This window comes from Tenrec ecaudatus, chromosome 1 (genome assembly GCF_050624435.1).
Source record: "Tenrec ecaudatus isolate mTenEca1 chromosome 1, mTenEca1.hap1, whole genome shotgun sequence".
Taxonomy (NCBI): Eukaryota; Metazoa; Chordata; class Mammalia; order Afrosoricida; family Tenrecidae; genus Tenrec; species Tenrec ecaudatus.
Genome location: NC_134530.1, coordinates 156,408,153 through 156,427,919, shown reverse-complemented (window position 1 = coordinate 156,427,919; position 19,767 = coordinate 156,408,153). Strand labels below are relative to the sequence as shown.

Sequence of the window (19,767 nt, the reverse complement as noted above, 5' to 3'; positions counted from 1 at the left end):
GGATGCTACTAAGTCTAGGTGCATATAGGGATGCAATTGTAGTCCGTGCAAAACTAGGGGACATTGCTCGATTCACACATGGCAAAACTCAGCACAGGACAGGTAGCTCCGGTTTGCCTACTAGCTCCATACAGGGTCTGGACAGGTTGACTTCTAAGGTGCACATCATGCAGTGGTGAAATACTGTGACTATGTGAACAAAGCATAAAAGTTACTGCAATGAAGGAAATTGGGAGTTATACATTAATAAAAATGACCTCAAGAGAGACAAATCCAATAATTGGGTTCAAAAAACAGTGCACAAGTATACCCAAAGCTCCAAGCTGCCACCCAGTCTGTTCCATCAGTATAGGAGGACAAAAATATATGACATAACAGTAGTTCATGTGGAGAGATATTCTAGGCTTTTCAGACATTCAATAGGACGTTTCTGAAACATTTGTGAAAATACTGGTAAGTGCAGCCGTGAATACACCTGGTGCTGCCATCCAGCAATGCGTGCCCAGCGCTGAGAGGATGACCCGCCCGGGGCTGGACTGCTAAGAACACGTGCGTTGTGCTCTGTTGCACTTGGGGTCCGTATTGGAAAGAGATTTTTAATGACTGTAATCACCCCACAGAGGCTCGTCGGATAGTCCAGTGCTGAAACACATGGGGACCTGGAGTTAGACCTGGGTCTGTAACCTGCCTCTGTCATCTCCAAGCTGTAGAACCTTGCTAGGCTTCAGATTCATCATAGATCAAATATATCAAATAATGCAGCACCGGGCTTTAGCCAGGAGCTCAGTAAGGTGCGTAGCTAGTGCATGACACGCACGAGGTGTGTCAGTGATGTTGGTTGTTAAAGATTGTTACTGTTGTATTAAGCATAGAAGAGCCACTAAAAGGGTGAGGAGGTCTGGAAATCATTTCATACTGATTGGATAGCTCAAGCACTTCATCCTGGAAAAAAAAAAAGAGCTCTTTAAATACTTGAGGGTTATATGAGAGGTGATAAGAATATATATATATATATATATAATTGTTCCAGAGCCAGGGTGGGAAAACTTTTTTCTACCAAGAGTCATTTGGATTATTTATAAAATCATTCCCATTTATTTTTAAATTTAAAATTAACTCACCTCTAATGTGTTGCCTGGAACGGTTTCTCTTTGGTGAGTTGTGTGATGCTAATTGGTGTTGATGAGTCCACAGGCCTTATTAGGCCTGTGGACCAGATGTTCCCCACCCTTGTTTTAGAGCAGGGGCTGGCAAACTTGTGAGATGGAAGAGCCAATCCTGCCCCTCACAACAACTTAAAAATTAATTCAAGAGCCATAAATATATTTTGACAAACAAATGAAATCACCATTATCTGAACAATATCCTTTAAAATTTTTCATTTTTGCTTCAGAGTCATGTGTGCATACCAAAAGTATCTTGTATAGCTTGAGAGCTGCAGTTTGCCGGCCCCTGCTCTGGAGGATGGGCATAGCCAATGGATAGACTCGTGGGAGGCAGGCTGTTTCTCTATTTGTAGATTCCTTTTTCCTTCTTTTTGTTCTGGCCATTTAAAAAATTGATATCATTCATCTACCTTAAAGTTGGCACATTTAAAGTACAAATGTAATATGTTTAGATAGTTTATGTTTAGATAGTTACATGACCATCTTCATGATCTCAAAGCATTTATATCCCCCTGCAAGGAACCTCATACCAAGTTACCAGTCATCCCCTGTGCTAGCCCTGCCCACCCCAATCTCTCTCTTATCAGTAGAATCATATGTGGCCTTTTGTGTCTGGCATCTTTCAGGAATCCTTTATATAGCATGTACCAGTACTTTATTCCTTTTTATGACCAAGTCACACCACTGGATAGCTATAGACCGTATTTTATTTATCCAGTAATGAGTTGACATTTGGGACCCTTCTGCCTTTTAGCTATTATGAAGGATGCTGTGAACGTTCTTGTACAGGTTTTTGGGGTGAAGATGTGTTTCCTATTTCTTTTGTTTGTATACCTAGGAGGAGGGCAGACTTTTAAGGATTAAGAAAGACCGCGTTTTCTGAACATGGGATCCACCCACATAGAAAACTGTCCTGTTTTAGAAATATCAAGCCAGTGATCTTATTTTACTTAACAGATGCACAGTGTTCATTATGTGATACACTATTCTAAGTACTTTACAATTATTTTAATCACATAAAATTCTAGGAGGTAGGCACTATTATTAAATCTCTTTTATAATAGGGAGGTTTAGTAACTTGCTTAGGATTCCACAGCTAGTAAATGGTAGAACTGCAATGGTAGAACCACCTGGTCTGCTTCTAGAGTCTGTACTGTTAATTGCAAGAACAAGAATAACTTCAAACATTTATTAAGTTCTTTCTTACTATTTGCCAGGCACCATGCTAACTACTTATATTTAAGCAGAAGTTGGCGATCAGCTTGCAGGGTTATTTTCATTGGATGAAACTACTTTAGTGGCTCTGAGTCCCAAGGGTCTGTTATTCCAAGAATGAATGGAAGTAAGGAGACAGGGTGGGTGGGGGATCCAGCAACAAGATGCCTGGCAATGGAAGGCTTTTAAGATGTTCAAAATTTGTGTCAAAAGGAAAGTGTAGAAATAATGGATAAGCATAGCAAGAATTCAGTTGTCAAGACTTGTCAGAACTTGGTTATAAATTAGATATAAGTTATAGAGATTAACCAAAAGTGGTTTTGAGATCGTAAGTGGGAATCTTAGAAAAATGCAGGAATTGACGTTTCCTGGGGAAAATGATCTCATTTTTCAACTCTTTAGTTTCAAGTGTTTTAGGACACAGATGCAGATTGGTGGTGTTTATAAAACTGACCCTGTGGGATTAAATCCCTAGACCAGACCCACTGCCTTCAATTCTGATTTCCAGTAACCTTACAGACAAAGTAGAAACCCTATAGGGTTTCTGAGACTGTGGAGCAGCTGATAGATTTGAATCCCATATCTCTTTTATTAAAAAAAAGAAAGAAAATACACAGCCATTGGGGCCGTTCTGATTGGTAGTGGCCCTATTGAGCAGAATAGAACTGCTCTGCAAGGTTGGAGAGCGTGTCCTCACAGGAGCGGACAGGCTCGTCTTTCCCCATCCATCAGTTGGTAGGTTTGACCCTAGTGCTTAACCCAGTTCACAACCAAAGAAGTGGTCCTTATATCTCACGTGAGACTTTCATTCCAAAGAAATTCTCTCTCCTTTCACATCTCCTATAGGACAGAGAATGATGAAATCTCAGCTGAGATCATTGGACGTGGCAAGGAGAAAACTCATTGCTCTTAGTGTGCATATTACAAAGGGACAAGTAAGAAATGGACGGAAAAGAAAGAGCTATAAAATTAGGCTACAATAATAGATGCTTGAATATGAAAGAACAATTGGGAAAAGTTTAGGTTAAGTGAGACTTGTTCAAGTTGGAAGGTAAAATAGATGAATAGCCTGAAGCCTCTGCTGCTACAGAACATTTAAAATAAGAAGTCGTTTTTATTATACCAATAATGAGCCTAGTTTTACTAAAGATATAATGCAGTCTGTACATGGGTTTTAGGAGAGGAAGTCAGTTTTATATCACATCAAAGTATTATCTCACTTGAGTAAAATACTAAATGCTTACAGTGACCTCATGACCCCACATGATCTGGATACCCAGGGACAGTTCTCATCAATTTCCTGCTTCTCTTTTTCTCAGCCATTTTGGGATAGCTGAAGGAACCGTCGTTAAGCATTTGGCTGCTATCCAAAAGGCCTGCAGTTGGAACCCACCAGCCACTGCTCAGGAGAGAGAGGGCAGTCTGGTCCCATAAAGATGGACAGCCCTGAAACTCTCCTGGGAGCAGTTCTGCCCTGCCCTGTAGGGTCAGTAGAAGTCAGGATCCACTCAACAATGTTGGCTCTAGGTTTCGGTTGGTCACACGGGTCTCACGGTTCTTCCTGAAGCATGCCAGTACTGCTCCCTTGGGGACTTCGCTCTTTCTCCTCCTTTGGACACGCTTCCCCCAGGTATCTGTGTGACTGGTCCTCAATCAGGTCTAAACTCAATGGTTTCCTATTTTAAATGGAATATCTTTTACCTTCCCCAGTGCCCCTAACCCATCCTTTCCTATCCCTGCCTCTTATCTTATTTTTCTTTACAGCACTAAACGCTGACATTTTTAATTTACTTTTTTGTCTTCCATTACTAAATTTCTTGAGCAGGGATTTTCCTCATATTAAAAACATTGGTTGAATGAAGGATTGATTACAAGCTTAATATTTTTTGTCTAAGTTTGTATGATGACATAAAAATTAGTGACGTGGAAAACAGTGCCCATCTTTTGGTTGTTTTTTCCTCCCAGCACTAGAAATGTAAAAGCTATTCTCAACTCATGGACCAAATAGAAACAGGCCGTGGGCCAGATTAGACTCACAGGTTGTATTTTCCCATACTTCGTAGAGAACACCAATGTAGATTAAACTTCAGGAATACTTATGTTTGGCTTCAGAATCCTGGGAACTTTAGATTTTCATTTCGTGTTTATGCTCCTAATATTAAAATGAGTTTGCATTCTCTAAGCAGATGTGCATGATAGTAGTGTGTGTTGGGGGTAGAATCTTGGTCCAGGAGCAAAGCCAGGCAAAGCCCACCCAGGATTAAAAGTTAGCTGTTATTTCCAAGGTGAATAATTCCCATATGGGATAATCGAGTCGTCTGCCAGGCCTAATGCCCAGAGGATGACTGTCATTGTGAAGGAGAATTGTGTTGCAGTTTTTAATATCATCCATAACAGATTTCTTGAATAAGCTGCAAATGCTTTTAATATATAGCTCATGGTTAATTTTAGCAATGCTTTTTACTTCATTGGCAGTTTTTGCTATTTAAAAAACAACAAAAATGATTCTATTATCAAATCAAGCTGTGTTTTTTTAAAAGGCATCATATTTTCCTTAATAAACACAAAAGAAGAGAGAAAAATGTTTTGTTTCTACCAAGCTTTTGGATATGTATCACTTTTCCACATAATTGGTTTTGTTAATTCCTGCAACAACCCCATGATGTATAGGGAACCCCATGATGTGTAGGTAGATTTCTTAGCTAGACTAAGAAATTAGCAGTCAGTAAGTGAGGTAAGTAGTTTGTCCAGGGCACAGCCCCAGGACTCCAAGACCTCTGGCTCCCTGAGGTGCACACTCGTTACTGTCCACTGTAGCCAGTCCCGAGTTGAGTACTGTGGGTTCCTCCCTGGCTCTTGGTCTCTGACCCCACCTACTCAGAGCCCTGCTTGCTGCTGGTCCTGCCCCGCTGACTTTGTCCAGCTCTGGAAAGCAGTAGGAAGGCTGTGGCCAGTTCCATCACTACTACTGCTGTGATTTACCAACTGTCCAAGCCTCCAGCCATTGTAAGCACTCTATAATTCCTTTGGGCATGTTCTGCCCTGGCTCCCTAGTTTCTAGCCCTCTTACTTTTCTCAATAACTATGCCCCGAAGACTTCACCTTGCCAATTGATGGTCAATGGAAGGCCTTGGCAAAGTTAGGCAGGAGTAAAACATGACCCCAGTCCTCCATGCCTGAGTGGTTAACAGAATCAGAACACCGGCGATTTGGCACGGGAAAGGGATTTGACGAACTGGTTTTGAATTGGAATGATAATTGGGTTTAAGTGTGCTGACTTTGAGGTAGTGACGAAACAGCCCTGTAAATTTAGTTTTCTACCATGTAGATAAGATACTGGAGAAAAGGCTTCAACCAACTATCCAAGGCAATCAAAAGGCAGAATTTATAGTGCTTCTTAGGAATTCCATCGAACAACCTTGTTGTTAGGAAAATGCAAGTTTCTCAGGCTTTTTTTTTTGTTGCCTTGTTTGGAGAAAATAGTCATAAATGATATACATAAATAATATACAAAATTATTTTGTATCATACGGCTCAAGGTATGGTATATGAAAAGGTGCCTTAAAGCCCCAGGTAGAATGTGGGAAATGTTAATGAATCTTATTTTTGAGTTGTCTTTCTTCCTTCATTTTGATCATATGGTATCTTGGCTATCTGAGAAGTCCTTGGGTATAGTGCAAATGGTTAACACATTCGACGGGTAACCAAAAGTTTGAAGGGTCAAGTCCTGCTAGGGCCCCCTCAAAAGGCTTGATGATCTACTTCCAGAAAACCAGCCTTGAAAACCTGGCACAGTTCTACTCTGACACATATGGGATTGTCATGGATTGAAATTGGCTTGACAGTTAACAGTTTTTGCGCTATTTTATGTAATTTTAGTTCTGTTTCGTGCTCTTTGATTTGGTTAGAGAAGCTGCCTGCTACTTACATGTTGATAGAGATCAAAATGCCCCTTTGGAGCCTTCCCTATTTTTGTACCTCCTTCCTCTTCCTCTATCTCATCTCAGTCACTGGAGCACAGCCCAGAGAGCGAGATACAGGCCAATTCATGTTACGTTGGAAACAGAGAAAGAAGGACTTTGTATTTCCCAATGTGTGAGAGAAAACACAGTTGTTTCTTACATATTTTAATTTATATACTATATGAAATGTCTTACTTCTTTCAAATGGCTTAGTCAAAATGAAAATGTCAATGAATTTAAGCAGACAAGTATGAACAATGATCTACAAGGAGTCGCTGTTACCCCACACCAGCCTGAACCTACATGAAAGCTGCTGTGGTTGTGTTCTGCCTTGAGGAAGGGTCATGGCAGTCGACCTTGCTGGATCACCCACTTGGCATGCTGTCATCTGCCAAGACATGGACGTATGCCGTTACATTCCTTAAGCACATCTTCTTCCGTCAGAGTTAGGGAGCTTTACGGGTTGTACCTTTAGCTCTCTGGACTCAGTTTAGTGTTATTTTGAATGGACTCCATTGTCTTACACATACAAGAAGTCAGGTGTTTTCATGAACTCTTCCTCCCTTTTCTGTACAGCTGTCCCGAGGGCTTCTTGGGAGAATACTGCCAACACCGAGACCCCTGTGAGAAGAATCGCTGCCAGAATGGCGGGACCTGTGTGGTCCAGGCCATGTTGGGGAAAGCCACATGTCGATGTGCCCCGGGCTTCACCGGCGAGGACTGCCAGTACTCCACCTCTCACCCGTGCTTTATGTCTCGCCCCTGCCTGAACGGAGGCACCTGCCACATGGTCAGCCGGGATACTTATGAGTGCACCTGCCAAGTTGGTTTTACAGGTAACAGATGGGACTCCATCCATACTTCCCTACTCGGGCTAGGTGCTTTCCTTGGCATCCTTTAGATCTTGCTTCTCAAGGGTCACCCTGCTCTGGTGCTCTTGTAACATTATGGTGAGAAACTGGAATGCCCAGACAATTACGCTCAGCTTCCTTTTAAGGGTTATTCAAAGTTGTAGAAAGGGAAAAAAAGGGCTTGCTCAATGTATTTGACTACTTAAAGTGGGTACATCACAAGTAGGAATCAGAATTATTTCACTACGAGAAATATACTCTCTTCAAGGGGGTGGGAAAGGTTTTGATGCTATTGACTACTAATCCCTGCTTGAAATCATCTCTCCTTTGATATCCAAGCCATTGGATTTTCTGGTTTTCTGAATTCTGATTGCTCCTGCTACTTCTGTCTTATCTTGTCTTCACCCATTGATCATCCCTTGAATGTTTATGTTCACTTAAACTCAATTTGGAGCCCCCTTTTCAGTCATATTACAGCTCTCTAGGTGTGTTAGTCCAGGTAGACTAGAGAAACAAAATCATGGACATTCATATGTGTATAAGAAAGAGCTTTATAAGAAGTGCAATTGAATATTGAGAGAACATCCCAGCCCAGTCCAGATCAAGTCCAAAAGTCCGATTTACCCCTTGTATCTGATACCAATCTATGAATTCCTCTTCAGACTCAGGAGACACATGCAATGTTGCTGAATGCAGGATGACCACAGGCCAGTGGGTGGAAAGTCTTGTGGATCCAGTGGTGGTGTAAGCATCTCTGTGTTGGCAGAGGTCTCCACAGGGCTTATCCAGTCTGAGGCTCTGGCTGCCATCATCCTGTCTTCATATGGTTTGTCAATGGCAATGTCTCCCAGGAAGTGAGCAGAGAGAGTGAGAGAGTGTGTCTCCTGCTTCTGAGGAGGAAGACAGGAGTTCCCAGAATTCTCAGGAGAAGGCCAGGCCCACACAGAGGCCTCATTGGCTGTGACCTGCTTGACAGGCTAGACTCCACCACTTCACGCTTAATCCTCTCAAATTGACAAATGATTATATAACTACCACACTAGGGAGTTGTGCTTTCTGCATTTGCTTCAAACATCGTATCTTCACCAGTTGCTGATGATTCCCATAGTCATCCCTTCAGTTCCGTCCCTACCCTGTCTTCCAGACTCTTTGAGCTGTCTTTGCACGTTCCCATTGGAAAGTCTATATTGATAGTTCCAACTCATAGTCACCCTGCGTTCAACACTGCGAAACACTGCCTGGTCCTGTGCCATCCCCATAATTGTTGTTCTTTGTTGTCATTTTAAATGAACTTGTTTGTCACTAAGACTCCAAGTCCATTTCAGTTTTTCTTTTTTTTTTTAAAGCCACTCTGACCAACATTTAGGTCTGAGGGATAAGGAATCTGGAGGGATTAAAAAAAAAACCAAACACATTGTATATAGTTACTTAGGCCACTCAAGAAATGAAATCAACAGTGTTCTGCTACACCCTCTGTCTTTGCTTTCCCCCGTCCCCCTGCATTTGTTCTCACGTCGGAGTCCATTGTGGCAGCCGCTGTGTCACTCCACCTGGTCAAGGGCCTTCCTCATTATTCTTTTGCTGCCTCTCTACTTTACCAAGCATGATGCCCTTCTCCAAGGATTGGGCAGTTCTGGCCATGTAGCCAACGTGAACTGTAATCTTCCCCTCCTTGTCTCTAAGGAACATTCTGTTGTACTTCTGAGATAGTTTTGTTTGTTCTTTTGGCAGTCCGCGGTACCTTCAGGATTCTTTGCCAGCACCATAAATCGAAGACATCGATTCTTCTTTGGTCTCCCTTAATCAGTGTCCAGTTTTCTCATGCATATGGGGCTATTGAAAATACCATGGTCTGGAGACTCAGTGGGTACCTCAACTCAATCTGTCAATATAAATAAGCAGCACCGGTATACACCCTAAGTTCCCCAAACCAGAAACTTCCTTTCCTTTATCCTTACCCCACTCAGCCAGCCAGCTCCACTGTTGGTCACCCCTCTCATGTGTGTCCCCCAGCTCCTCTCCTAGCCTACTTTAGCGCCCTTCTCTCTCACCGAGGCTCCTACAGCAGCTTCCTCTCTCCTTTCAATGCCTTCACTCTCCTCATCACTTGCCACGCCTTTAATTATGAGTGCACATTTTCTCTCAAACTCACCTACTTGCAATGCCTGATGGCTTTAAGGTTAGGGTGCTTTTCGTGTGTGTGTGCGTTTTGCTTTTTCCCATTGAGCGTTTCTACACGGCTTCCATGACTGCCACTTTTCTGTAGCCTCACTGCCCCACAAGCATCTAGCTCCAGACACACCAAAATGCTTCTTGTTTCCGGAAAAATGTCGTGCTTCCGATTGCCTCCAGGACCTTGCCAAATGCCTTTGTCTAGAATGACCTTTTCTCCAGTTGGCAGCTGCCCAATGTCATTTTAGTCTCTATTTCATTGGCCCATACACGATTCCCTTAGGCAGGTAGCATCTGTTTTACTCTCTTAAGGGAACTAATGTTTACGTCTCTTACTTGATTTGGTGATGAGCCCGTCTAAGCTGTCTCCCAGTGAGCCAGCAGTGTTTGCGACACTAGGTGGGAAAAGGAGAGCAGTTCACCAGTTTGTCCCTGACTTAAAACACCAACAGTTCCATGCATCTCATCAGCAAAACGCTAAACACTTACTTGGGAAACGGGATTTCAACAGTTAGTTGGAAGTACCTGTTCTACCACTAACTGTTCCTCAGAAGGTGTTGGTTCGGATGACCTCCTCGCTCCAGCAGGCTTATGCCAGCGTGGCTTCTGTGGGTCGTGGGAGAGATTGGGTGGCTACCCCAGGATAAGAGCAGAGAGTGCACACCCCCTGACTAGTGGAGATGGCAGTTACGCCTTCTCACCCTTCAATGTCAGTCCCCCTGAAGCGCACCTCAATGAAAGCACCGTCCGAGTGTCCCGAGGGGTCTGCCCACTCTGGTACACCTCCCGCTCTTGGTTCCCACGCTAGGACTCATCCCAATGATCCTCGTGGTTTGTGTGATAACCCTTTACCTCACCTATTAAGACCTTCTTAGCTTAGCCCCACTCTTAGAGGAAGAAATCGAGGCGGCGCGTGATTGCCTGTATGTGGCACCTGCAGGAAACCCAGTCCAGGGACCGATTTGTCTTGTGCCGCACAAGGTCACCAGAATAAGTCTTTCTGTTTCTTAATCAGAGTGAGAGGCTCCGGTATCATAGCAGTTAAAGTACTTGGCTACTAACCAACAGGTTGGCAGTTTGAACCCACCAGTCACTCTGGGAAAAGATGTAGCCATCTCTCTCCATAAATGTTTGCAGCTGTGGAACCCCCTATGGGCAGCTTGATTCTGTCTTACAGCGTACTTAGGGGTCATTATCATCTCGGTGGCAATTGGTTTTTGGTTTGATAGGGAAGTGATTCAGTGAAATGAGGAGAGAAGTAGGGTAAAAATGTGCAGATCCTTCATTTTCCTCCCTGCTGAGCTCTTCGAGAGAGTGTCCAGCAATGAGATGTGCTGGGTCCAGATATCCTTTGCCCCCTTTGTGCAGCCTTCCCAGACAGGTGGAGCATACCTCTGTGTGTTCACGGTTCACCCCTCCCCCTTTTAGAAAGGTGTCCTAGCTCCTATTACTTTCCACAGATTTCTATGGTTTGCTAGATGACCACCTGAATACCACACTTACCAGCACCTCAGGAACATTCTTCCCACCCACAAGAGTGGGTGTCACTCACTTTTATTGACCTCTGTTCTCACAACAACCTCGGTTTCTTTTAGTGCAAAAAGAGCCAGAGACTCTGCCTCCTCTTCAAACATGTTAAACAATATTTAGAGCAAGACGAAAATTACTAATACGTTTCCCAGAATATATGTGTGTGTGTGTGTTGTGTTTGAAGAAAATGGAAGTAGTACTGACTTGTTTCTATCACTGAAATGGTATTTTTAATAACTGCTTGTTATGGAAATGTTAATGCAAAGTATACTTCATACGTTGAACAGCCTATAACATGTTTTGACATTTGAAAGCCCATAGCCGTTGCTCCTTTCACAGGTGGTCTAATAAAAGAAAACAGCAAACATGAGGGGGCAGTGTATGTGTGTGCCTGTACCTGTGTGTGTGTGTGTGTGTGTGTGCCTGCATGTGCATCAATAGGCAGTGTCTTTAATAAGGACTAGCACAAAGATGTTTCGTATGAGACAGCTGTTCAGGATGTCCCAAATGTCCAGCTCTTCCCAACTGCTATATACCTCTATCATCAGCTCCTTCCCCTCCCATCTCTTGAGTTCAGTAACTTGATAAAATGTCTCATGACCCAAGTTTAGGGAAGTAATGGGGTACAAATTGGGAATGGGAATCAACTGAAGTAACAGACACAACTCAGGGCCCAGTTTCTCCACCAGTTTTTTCTTACCCTCTTCCACCCAGTTTCCCGGGGCCTTGCTTCACTGGGCCCTGTTAGGGGGCTTCTTGGGAAGCTCTTAGCTCTGCTAGCATTCCTGCTCTGTCCACTGTCACTTGATGTCTTCTGTGTTACAGCCCCTCTCTGTGCCTGTCTTCCTTTAAGCCTAGTGGGGTGGCGTAACTCGATGAATCCCTGATTGGGGTTCCATACACGCTATTTTTACAGCCAACTCCCACAAAGGAATCAGGTACTTTATCTGCCTTATTGTGAAGCTATCTGACTTGATGGCAGTGAGGGTTTGTTTTTTGGAGTTTATCCAGTCCCCTTGGGTGGGCCCCAAACATCTCATTTGCATAGTCCCACCGATTCATTTGGTAGGAGTTCCCACAAACAAACAAACAAACACGCAGGATAGCTGGGAGGGCCCCTGCACGGCAGTGTGTCTGAGGGGTTTGGGGAAGTGAGCACACGTTCAGCACAGCCGTTTGCACAGGTAGTGACTTTTCAGCAGGGTTGCCAAGGTAAGTGAGAGTTCACTAGGTGAACAAAAAGAAGATGGCATCCCAAACATGAAGAACGGCTTCTTCAAAGGCCAGATGTGTGGGAGTATATCGATCCAGGCCCTTATTTGCTGCCAGGAATGATGAACCCTACACGACTAGGCTCCTGTGATGAACTTACAGGCCTCTCTCTCTCCATGTGCTTCACTGAGTCCGTGTGTCTCAGCTGAGTCCGTGTGTCTTGCTGGAGAGTGCCCTGTGACAGGTGATCTTCCGGGAGCTTCCTGTTACATTTCAGAGCCTAGAGCTACCCCATGCCTGTGCTCTCTCATGTCATCAGTGAGGTGGGGAATGTGGGGTATTGAGGATGGGCCAGACCCCTGTTCCTGTGATCAGTGCTGAGTTCTGTTATCCTTCCTTAGGTAAACTGTGCCAGTGGACCGATGCCTGCCTGTCCCATCCCTGTGCAAACGGAAGTTCCTGCACCACAGTGGCCAACCAGTTCTCCTGCAAATGCCTCGCAGGCTTCACAGGGCAGAAATGTGAGACCGATATCAATGAGTGTGACCTTCCTGGGCGCTGCCAGCATGGTGGCACCTGCCTCAACCTGCCGGGTTCCTATCAGTGCCAGTGCCCACAGGGCTTCACAGGGCAGCACTGTGACAGCCCCTATGTGCCCTGTGCGCCCTCCCCCTGTGTCAACGGAGGCACCTGCCGGCAAACTGGTGACTTCACTTTTGAGTGCAACTGCCTTCCTGGTAAGGAACCCTGGGAGCGCTTGGGGCTGGGGGACTTACCACCACCCAGTAGGAGGGGTGAGGGTGTGGTCAGATTGCTCCACTAGGAAGGGTCCTTCCCAGCAGGGAAAAGGGGAAGTGAGAACTTTGTGTGGGGTGGGGTGCTGGTGAGGCGGAGCTTTATGGATCCACTGGGGTCCATAAATTGAGCAGGAGTTTATTTAACATGTCACGATTTATGATGATGAGTGATTAGGAAGTTACTTATTGTCCTTTTTGGAGAAACGGTGAGAACTGAAAGAAACAACTCTGGGGAACGAACAGACAAGGCTGTGGAGTGGAGAACACCACGACATTGAGACAGGCAGGTGTGATGTAGAAAGAAAGCATTGTCCACAGAGTGGAGGAAAGTGATGCGTGACCAACTTTCTTATCACCTTTGATGAAGTAATAGGTTACTTTCCTCTCCACCTGTCCTTTCATGAGACTCCACAGGGTTGGCAGTTCAAACCCACAGTCACTTCAAGGGAGAAAGGTGAAGCTAACTACACCCAGAAAGACTGATATTCTCAGACACACTGTATCGGAGCACTGAGAATTAGAATGGACTCAGTGCCAATGAGTTTACCCCGCGATGATTATTCCTGGACTAGCCTTCAGAGCTGCCTCCGAGTGTACCTTCAGTTACTTTGGGGTAACCCTGCCTCCACTCGAGACTGGAGAAGTTTGAAGCTGGAACGGTGGGCTCTCTGAGACATAAGCACTCTTGGATGCCCTCTGATAGGTTATATGAGGAGAAGCAAGCATGCTGCTATCAGGGTTCATGCATACATGGGCTTTTACTAAAGTCGGTGGATAGCTGCAAATACGTTTTCTTCTACTCCCACAAAGAGTTACAGTCTCAGAAACTCACAAGGGCAGTTCTGCCCTTTCCCGCAACGTCACCGAGAATCGGCACGGACTTGATGGCAGTGAGTTTGGTTTGGGTTTGCTTTTTTATTTCCACTAGTTTACCTTCCCACACAAAATGGAAAAGATGGGAAAGGGGAGAACAGTTTTGAGTTCGTGACTAACATAAAATATTTAACACAACAAGGTTGGCAGTAAGTCTACAGGAATTGTATTTCACACAAACCCACAGTTTCAGATGTAGTGAGTGTTTTAGAGAAGATCCAGGCTCCTCAAAATGAGCCGAGAGAGGAAAGGCCGTCACGCCGGGTGAGGAAAAGATCACTTAATGAGTAACAGGGCGTTTAGTACGTGGCGTCCAGAAACTGGTGGAAGGAGACTGTACAGTGCCCACTGATGTGGTGTCTGTCAAAGATGAGACCCCACATGGAATGGTATTTCCAATTTGAAGCAAACATTTTGGCCTCATCAAGCTGTTGGCTTTATGGGTACAACAGCATTGTGTGAAGATCAGCTAGCTCCTATCTCTGATCTTGCCACCAGACTTTTAAGTGAGATTGAAGCGAATAAAAACTGTCTTATGGAACAAATCATAACTGAGGATGAGTCTTGGATCTACCCATACTATCCAGAGAGCAAAGTTCAATCAGAACAGGCGTTTCCAAGGGATGTGGTAAACCAGTTCAATTCAAGACAGAGAGGTCAGTTCCGATGGTTTTGACAGCAGTGTTTTGTTTTTTGGAGGAGAGGGAGCATAGATTCCAAAGGAGTAGCCTTGATAGATTTTCTCCGAGAACTCAGGGCAGTGGTGATTCTTGTTATAAGGAAATTTTAAGAATATTGAAATTTGCACCAGTGAGAAAGAGGCCAGGACAGTGACTCCAGGGAGCTTTTCTCTATCACCGCGATTCACATGGCTCCGTGTTTGCGTGTAGCAAGGACTACCCTTGAGGATTTGACTTGGGAAAATTCTCTCATTCACCCTGCAGCCCTGATCCAGCATCTTTAGACTTATTTTTTGTTCCCCAAACTCAAAGAGCATTGAGAAGGCCTGTCACCCCTGTTTTGATATGGTATAAGTACAGGGTCCTGTGAATCAGAGGCCCCCCCCTTCCCCCAAGGCCCCCATGGCAGTGAGGTTTGCAGAGTAGAGAATTCTTCAGGGAAGGGTTATTGAAATAGAAACATTGTCTTCTGAAGTCAGTAGACCGAGGAGGAGGTTATGTCAAGAAATAATAGCTTCACATTTGCTGTGTTTTGTTTTTGTGTTTCTTTCCTTAAATAAAGGTTTCTCTGATTTTGTAGTCATACATTCTGACTTACACTCATACTTGAAAGACCCTGCGTGACGCAGGAGTCTCTGTGGCTCTCTTTCTCTTGGCCGGTAAGGCCCCTGCAGTGCACACCCAACCCCAAGGCAGAAGGAAACGGGGCCAGTGCGTGGAAATCTGGTGCCCCCTGTTCCAGTTAGAGATGGAGAAAGGCACAAGCCTTGCCAACTCATTTAACTCCTTATAAAATATGAGGAGGAGGCTGAAAACTGAGACTTTTGATTGGGAACAGAACATAAGCAGCTGGATCAGATGAATTACTGAGCAACAAAGGCCCTGTTTTTATACAAGTATCTTTAGTACTAAAACAAAAGAGGAAAAACTGTAGGGAAAATAAAGCACTTCATCAGCAGAATCGCCTCAAAAAGAAGTTGTTCTAGCCACTAATTTTCCGAGTGGGAATGGTCACCGCTGCCATTATGGATGTGGTTCACAGATAGCGGGATTGTGCACTTTCTCTTTGAGGGATTGAAGGCCACAGGTTGGTCCTTGGGTTAAGATGGGCTAGTAATACCTCCTGTCCCCTCAGTGAGGATGCAGGGACTGCTGTCTGTGTGCTCGGCGGGGTGCCGGACGCAGGCAGACTGCACTGCAAGACACTGCCCTGTAAGAGAAATGAATGTTTATTAGTATTTAACTCCAAGCCAAAAATACTTTTTTTTCAGTTTCTCTTTCGGTTTCTCTTTCAATAAAGAGCAGTTCTAGATACTAAAACATGTCACTGTTATCCACATTATCTTGGGGAAGCATAATTAAAAGCTATTTCTCTTCACTCCTTGTTAAGGGTTAAAGACCGAATCAGAAATGTGAACAATTTCATCTTGCAAACATTCTAATATTGCAAATATTCTAATTGCCTAATAGTCTAAGTAGCTAGTAGTTGACGCTAGTGTGATTTATGATCATTAGCGGCAAACTGTGTTTTTTGGTTTTAAGAAAATTGCTTTAATAGTTGCCTACAACAGGGGATTGTTTTGGCAGCAACATTCTGACAGGAAGTTGGAGAAGTCAATAAAGGAAGTTTTTAGCAGGGGGAAAGTGATTATTCACGACCATTGTCTCTGCATTGTTCTGCACTAGCCACGATAAGAACCTTAGGGAATTCTGAGAGTGTGTCCAGGAAAGTATCTGTCAAACCAGAATAGTGCCTCTTCCTTGAGAAAGGAAATAACCAGGGATTCCACAGTCCCTGGCCTGCCAGGCCAAAGGGACAGAGTGAGGAGATCTTGGCTGCCTCTGACATTCTGCTTGTCGTTTAAAGCAAAATGTTTATTTACTCCCAGAAGAACTTGGTGTGTGTGTGTGTGGGAGGGTGGGGGGCCTGCGGAGGGAGGCCTTCTGTGTGTGGGGGTGGTGGGGGGGAGGTGGGTGGTGCGTTGTGCGTGTCTGTGTGGGGGGGGTGGGCTAGGAAGGAGATTTGAGGGAAGAGAAAACTAACATTTATTTCAGGCACATGGACCAGGCATTGTGCCAAGTACTTGCATTCATTAATGCATTTTCATAGAGACCTTGGGGACAGGTATCATTTTTTGAGATTACACCATGAAGTAATTGGTTTCAAAGATATTAAATGATTTTCCCAAGGTTGGTCTCTCTGTCTCGGTAAATGAGAGTCTAAGCTAAATATATTCACTGGTTGGAGTTTAAAAAGAAATAAGTTCATACGATAAGAAAAACCAGATATTCTTAATACTCCTAATTTGAATGAAGTGGTGTTTGTTAAATATCAGCCTATGTTTTCATGATATATTCCATGCAGACTTTTATAAAATGTTAAGTCAACTAGTTCTTGCCCCGTGGGGTCCCATGATTTAAAACAGATGGTATCAGCTTGGTCAGATGTATAGTAGGAAATGCAGAGAGGATTCAGAACAATAGGTGACGCAGTAACCTCACGGATAAGATGCGTTTACCCAGTTTGTGCGATGTTATGTTCATTGCTCTGTTTGGGAAGTATTCCCTTGATTTCCACAGGGAGGGGTAGTGCCTGTGAGTGACTTTTTAAAATTTATTTTTTTACTTTTTAAAATCATGTTATTGGGGGCTCGTACAATGCTTATACAATCCATCCATCCATTGTGTCGAGCACAAAGCCTTTCCCCGATGCCGTACCATTCTCCTGCGCCCCCCCCCCGCATGTATTGCCTTCTATATTACAAACGTGACTACAAATCGTTGTCAGTCTCTCAATGTAAATTTCTAATGCGGAAAGAGCCTTTACTCCTTTTCTGAAATTGGTGAAACCAAGCCAGCATGAAGCAAAGTCATGTGCTGAAGGACAGTCTGCATCTCCCAGGGGACCATTTCCCTCCACGTTTGCCTGTGCTGACCACCCCATTGTACATTCTAACTGTCTCCCCAACCACAATTCCAGACCCAGGGCTGCCTTGCCTTTCCTCTTTGGTAGTGCTGTGTCGTCTTACTGTATGATTTGCACCCTATACTTTTCTTCATCGTGTCTATTGTATATTGTCTACCTCTGCCAAATTCTATCTCCTTTTGTTCTCTCTGAGATGAAAGTTAGGATCTTTATTCTTTAGTGATGCGTTCCAGGCACCTAAAAGAGTGCTTGGTCTATAACAAGCTCACAAGTTTTTGTGGAGCGAGGGACTCTGATATTATAGCATAGTAGGAGACTGCAACAGTGGGCTCAGGCATGGGAACAATTGTGTGGCTGGCACAGGCCTGGGCCCTCTTCCATTCTGCCGTGCATAAGCTTGATAGGGGTTGGGCCAGGCTCCCTGGCATCTAACAACGGCAGCTACGACAACATGAGAATGAGAACATGGGCACTCTGGTGTCATTGTCCGTTAGACATTGGGCTGCCAGCTGCAGAATTGGCGGTTCAAAGCCATCAGTTGCTACGAGAGTAAAAGGTGAAGTTGCCCAGTAAAGACTTACAGTATCAGATTCTGTTAGTCAGAATCGGCTCCATGGTAGTTGGTTCTGATGAAGGGTTTGGAAGAAGAATGTAACTTTGGTCTTCTCATTTTTCTGTCTGCAGTCATTCATCGTAACCTTAGTTTGGCCCGCCTTTTTATACTTGTGCATAGAAACTTCACAAAGTTTGCAGGAAAAGTCCCTTGTTTTTTCATTCCACTTTCCACGAACTTTTTGAAGTCGCTCTACTGTACTCTAATCTTGGCTAAAGAGACCGCACGGGTCTATTTCAACTCTGAGGTTGGTAAACTCCACGTCTATGAGTGACCCTGTCACGAATGGCTACTTGTAGTTGCTCCCATGGCAGAGGGCACTGCAGTCCCTGTTGACTTTAGTATTATTGTAAGCCTCCTGGGGAGGGAGTTGAAACTGCAAGAACGAATGGCCTGTGGCTTAGGGAGCCATGTTTCTCCACGTGGAATACATTCAAACGGGAACTCACAGAACTTCACCCAAGAACTGCATGCCATCCACTGCAACACTCCAGAGCCTTCTCCAGCCCTGCTATACAGCCTAGAGCGGAAGTCCTGGGTGCACAGTGGTCAAGCGCTTGGCTGCTATCTAAAAGGCCAGCAATTGGAACTGGCCAGTCACTTTACGGAAGAAAGATGTGGCCGTCTACTGCAGCCTTGGAGACATTCTGAGTCAGTTCTGCCCTTTCATATAGGGTCTCAGTGAGTCGAAATCAATTCAACAGATTTTGGTTTTTGTTTCAGAAGTCCTAAAGCTTGGCACCAGCCAGAGTAATTTTAACAGAAGACAAAATAGAGCACGAAAGCAAATTATGAAATCATTCAGTCCCAATATTTTTGAGTGGAGGCCAACCAATGGGGAGGAAATGAGTAGGCTGCTTTTCTGTTTGTGAATATTTTAATGAAGTACCACAAGTAATCAGAAAACAGCAGACTGTTTTAAATCTCCTGGGCATCGTCCCTCGTGATGTAGCACTTGGACTAGTCAGCCTTCAGTGGATTATTGCCTTTTCTTTCTCTTCCACAGCCCTTGTTCCTCGATTTTTTTTTTCTGAGTTCATAAAAAAATGTTTGGTCTGCCTCTCCAAAGCAGTGATGGTTTATAATTTATAAACCACGTCTACACTTTTGTAGACTGATTATGTTTAATATCCCTGTATCATTAAAAGAAAGCTCAAGCACATTTTGTGACTTTTATGTGTGCTTATGGGCTCTTAGAAATAATTCCCTTTTGCATTCACACACTCAAGGGCATGTGACCATCCCCTGGGTATTACACTAATCGTATTTTGGCAGGTTTCTCTGGAGCAGATGCAGTATGATCACACCACGTTCAAGGGTGCTTTATTCTCGCCCTGTGACTTGGGCCCTAAGTCCAGTTTTACTCGGTATTCTTGGAAGGCCTTCCAGAACATTTTCCTGTTCAGAGCTTTCGCTGGAATCTCACTTCAGCTTTCTCTCATCCTCTTCCCCTTCTTTACGTAGAACTAGTCCTTCATGATCTGGCAAAGTACCCATTTCACCGGAATGCTTTCTCTGTCCCCAGCCCCATGTGGATTTGAGACTCCCTGAGGAGTCCTGGTGGCATAGTGGTTATGAGTTGGGCTGGGAGCCACAAGGTCAGCAGTTTACAATGCCAGCCCAGTCTGGGGGAGAAAGACAGGCTTTCTACTCCTGTAAAGAGCTGACACCTCAGAACCCCACAGTGGTGGTTCTACCCTGCCCTGTAGGGCCACCATGAATCAACGTAGACTCCGGAGCAGTGAGCTGTTTTTTGTTCTAATGAGGTCT

The 19,767-nt window shown here is 44.3% G+C and overlaps 1 protein-coding gene across 2 annotated transcripts in view; it reads left to right on the top strand.

The window, feature by feature from the left end:
• Positions 1–19,767, top strand: part of LOC142459093 (neurogenic locus notch homolog protein 2) — a 174,998-nt gene that overhangs the window by 70,077 nt on the left and 85,154 nt on the right. For both annotated transcript variants that reach the window (XM_075560299.1, XM_075560309.1), the window contains exons 3-4: positions 6,920–7,179; positions 12,510–12,845. In XM_075560299.1, the coding sequence (XP_075416414.1) occupies positions 6,920–7,179; positions 12,510–12,845 (596 nt within the window). The remainder of the gene's footprint in view (positions 1–6,919; positions 7,180–12,509; positions 12,846–19,767) is intronic.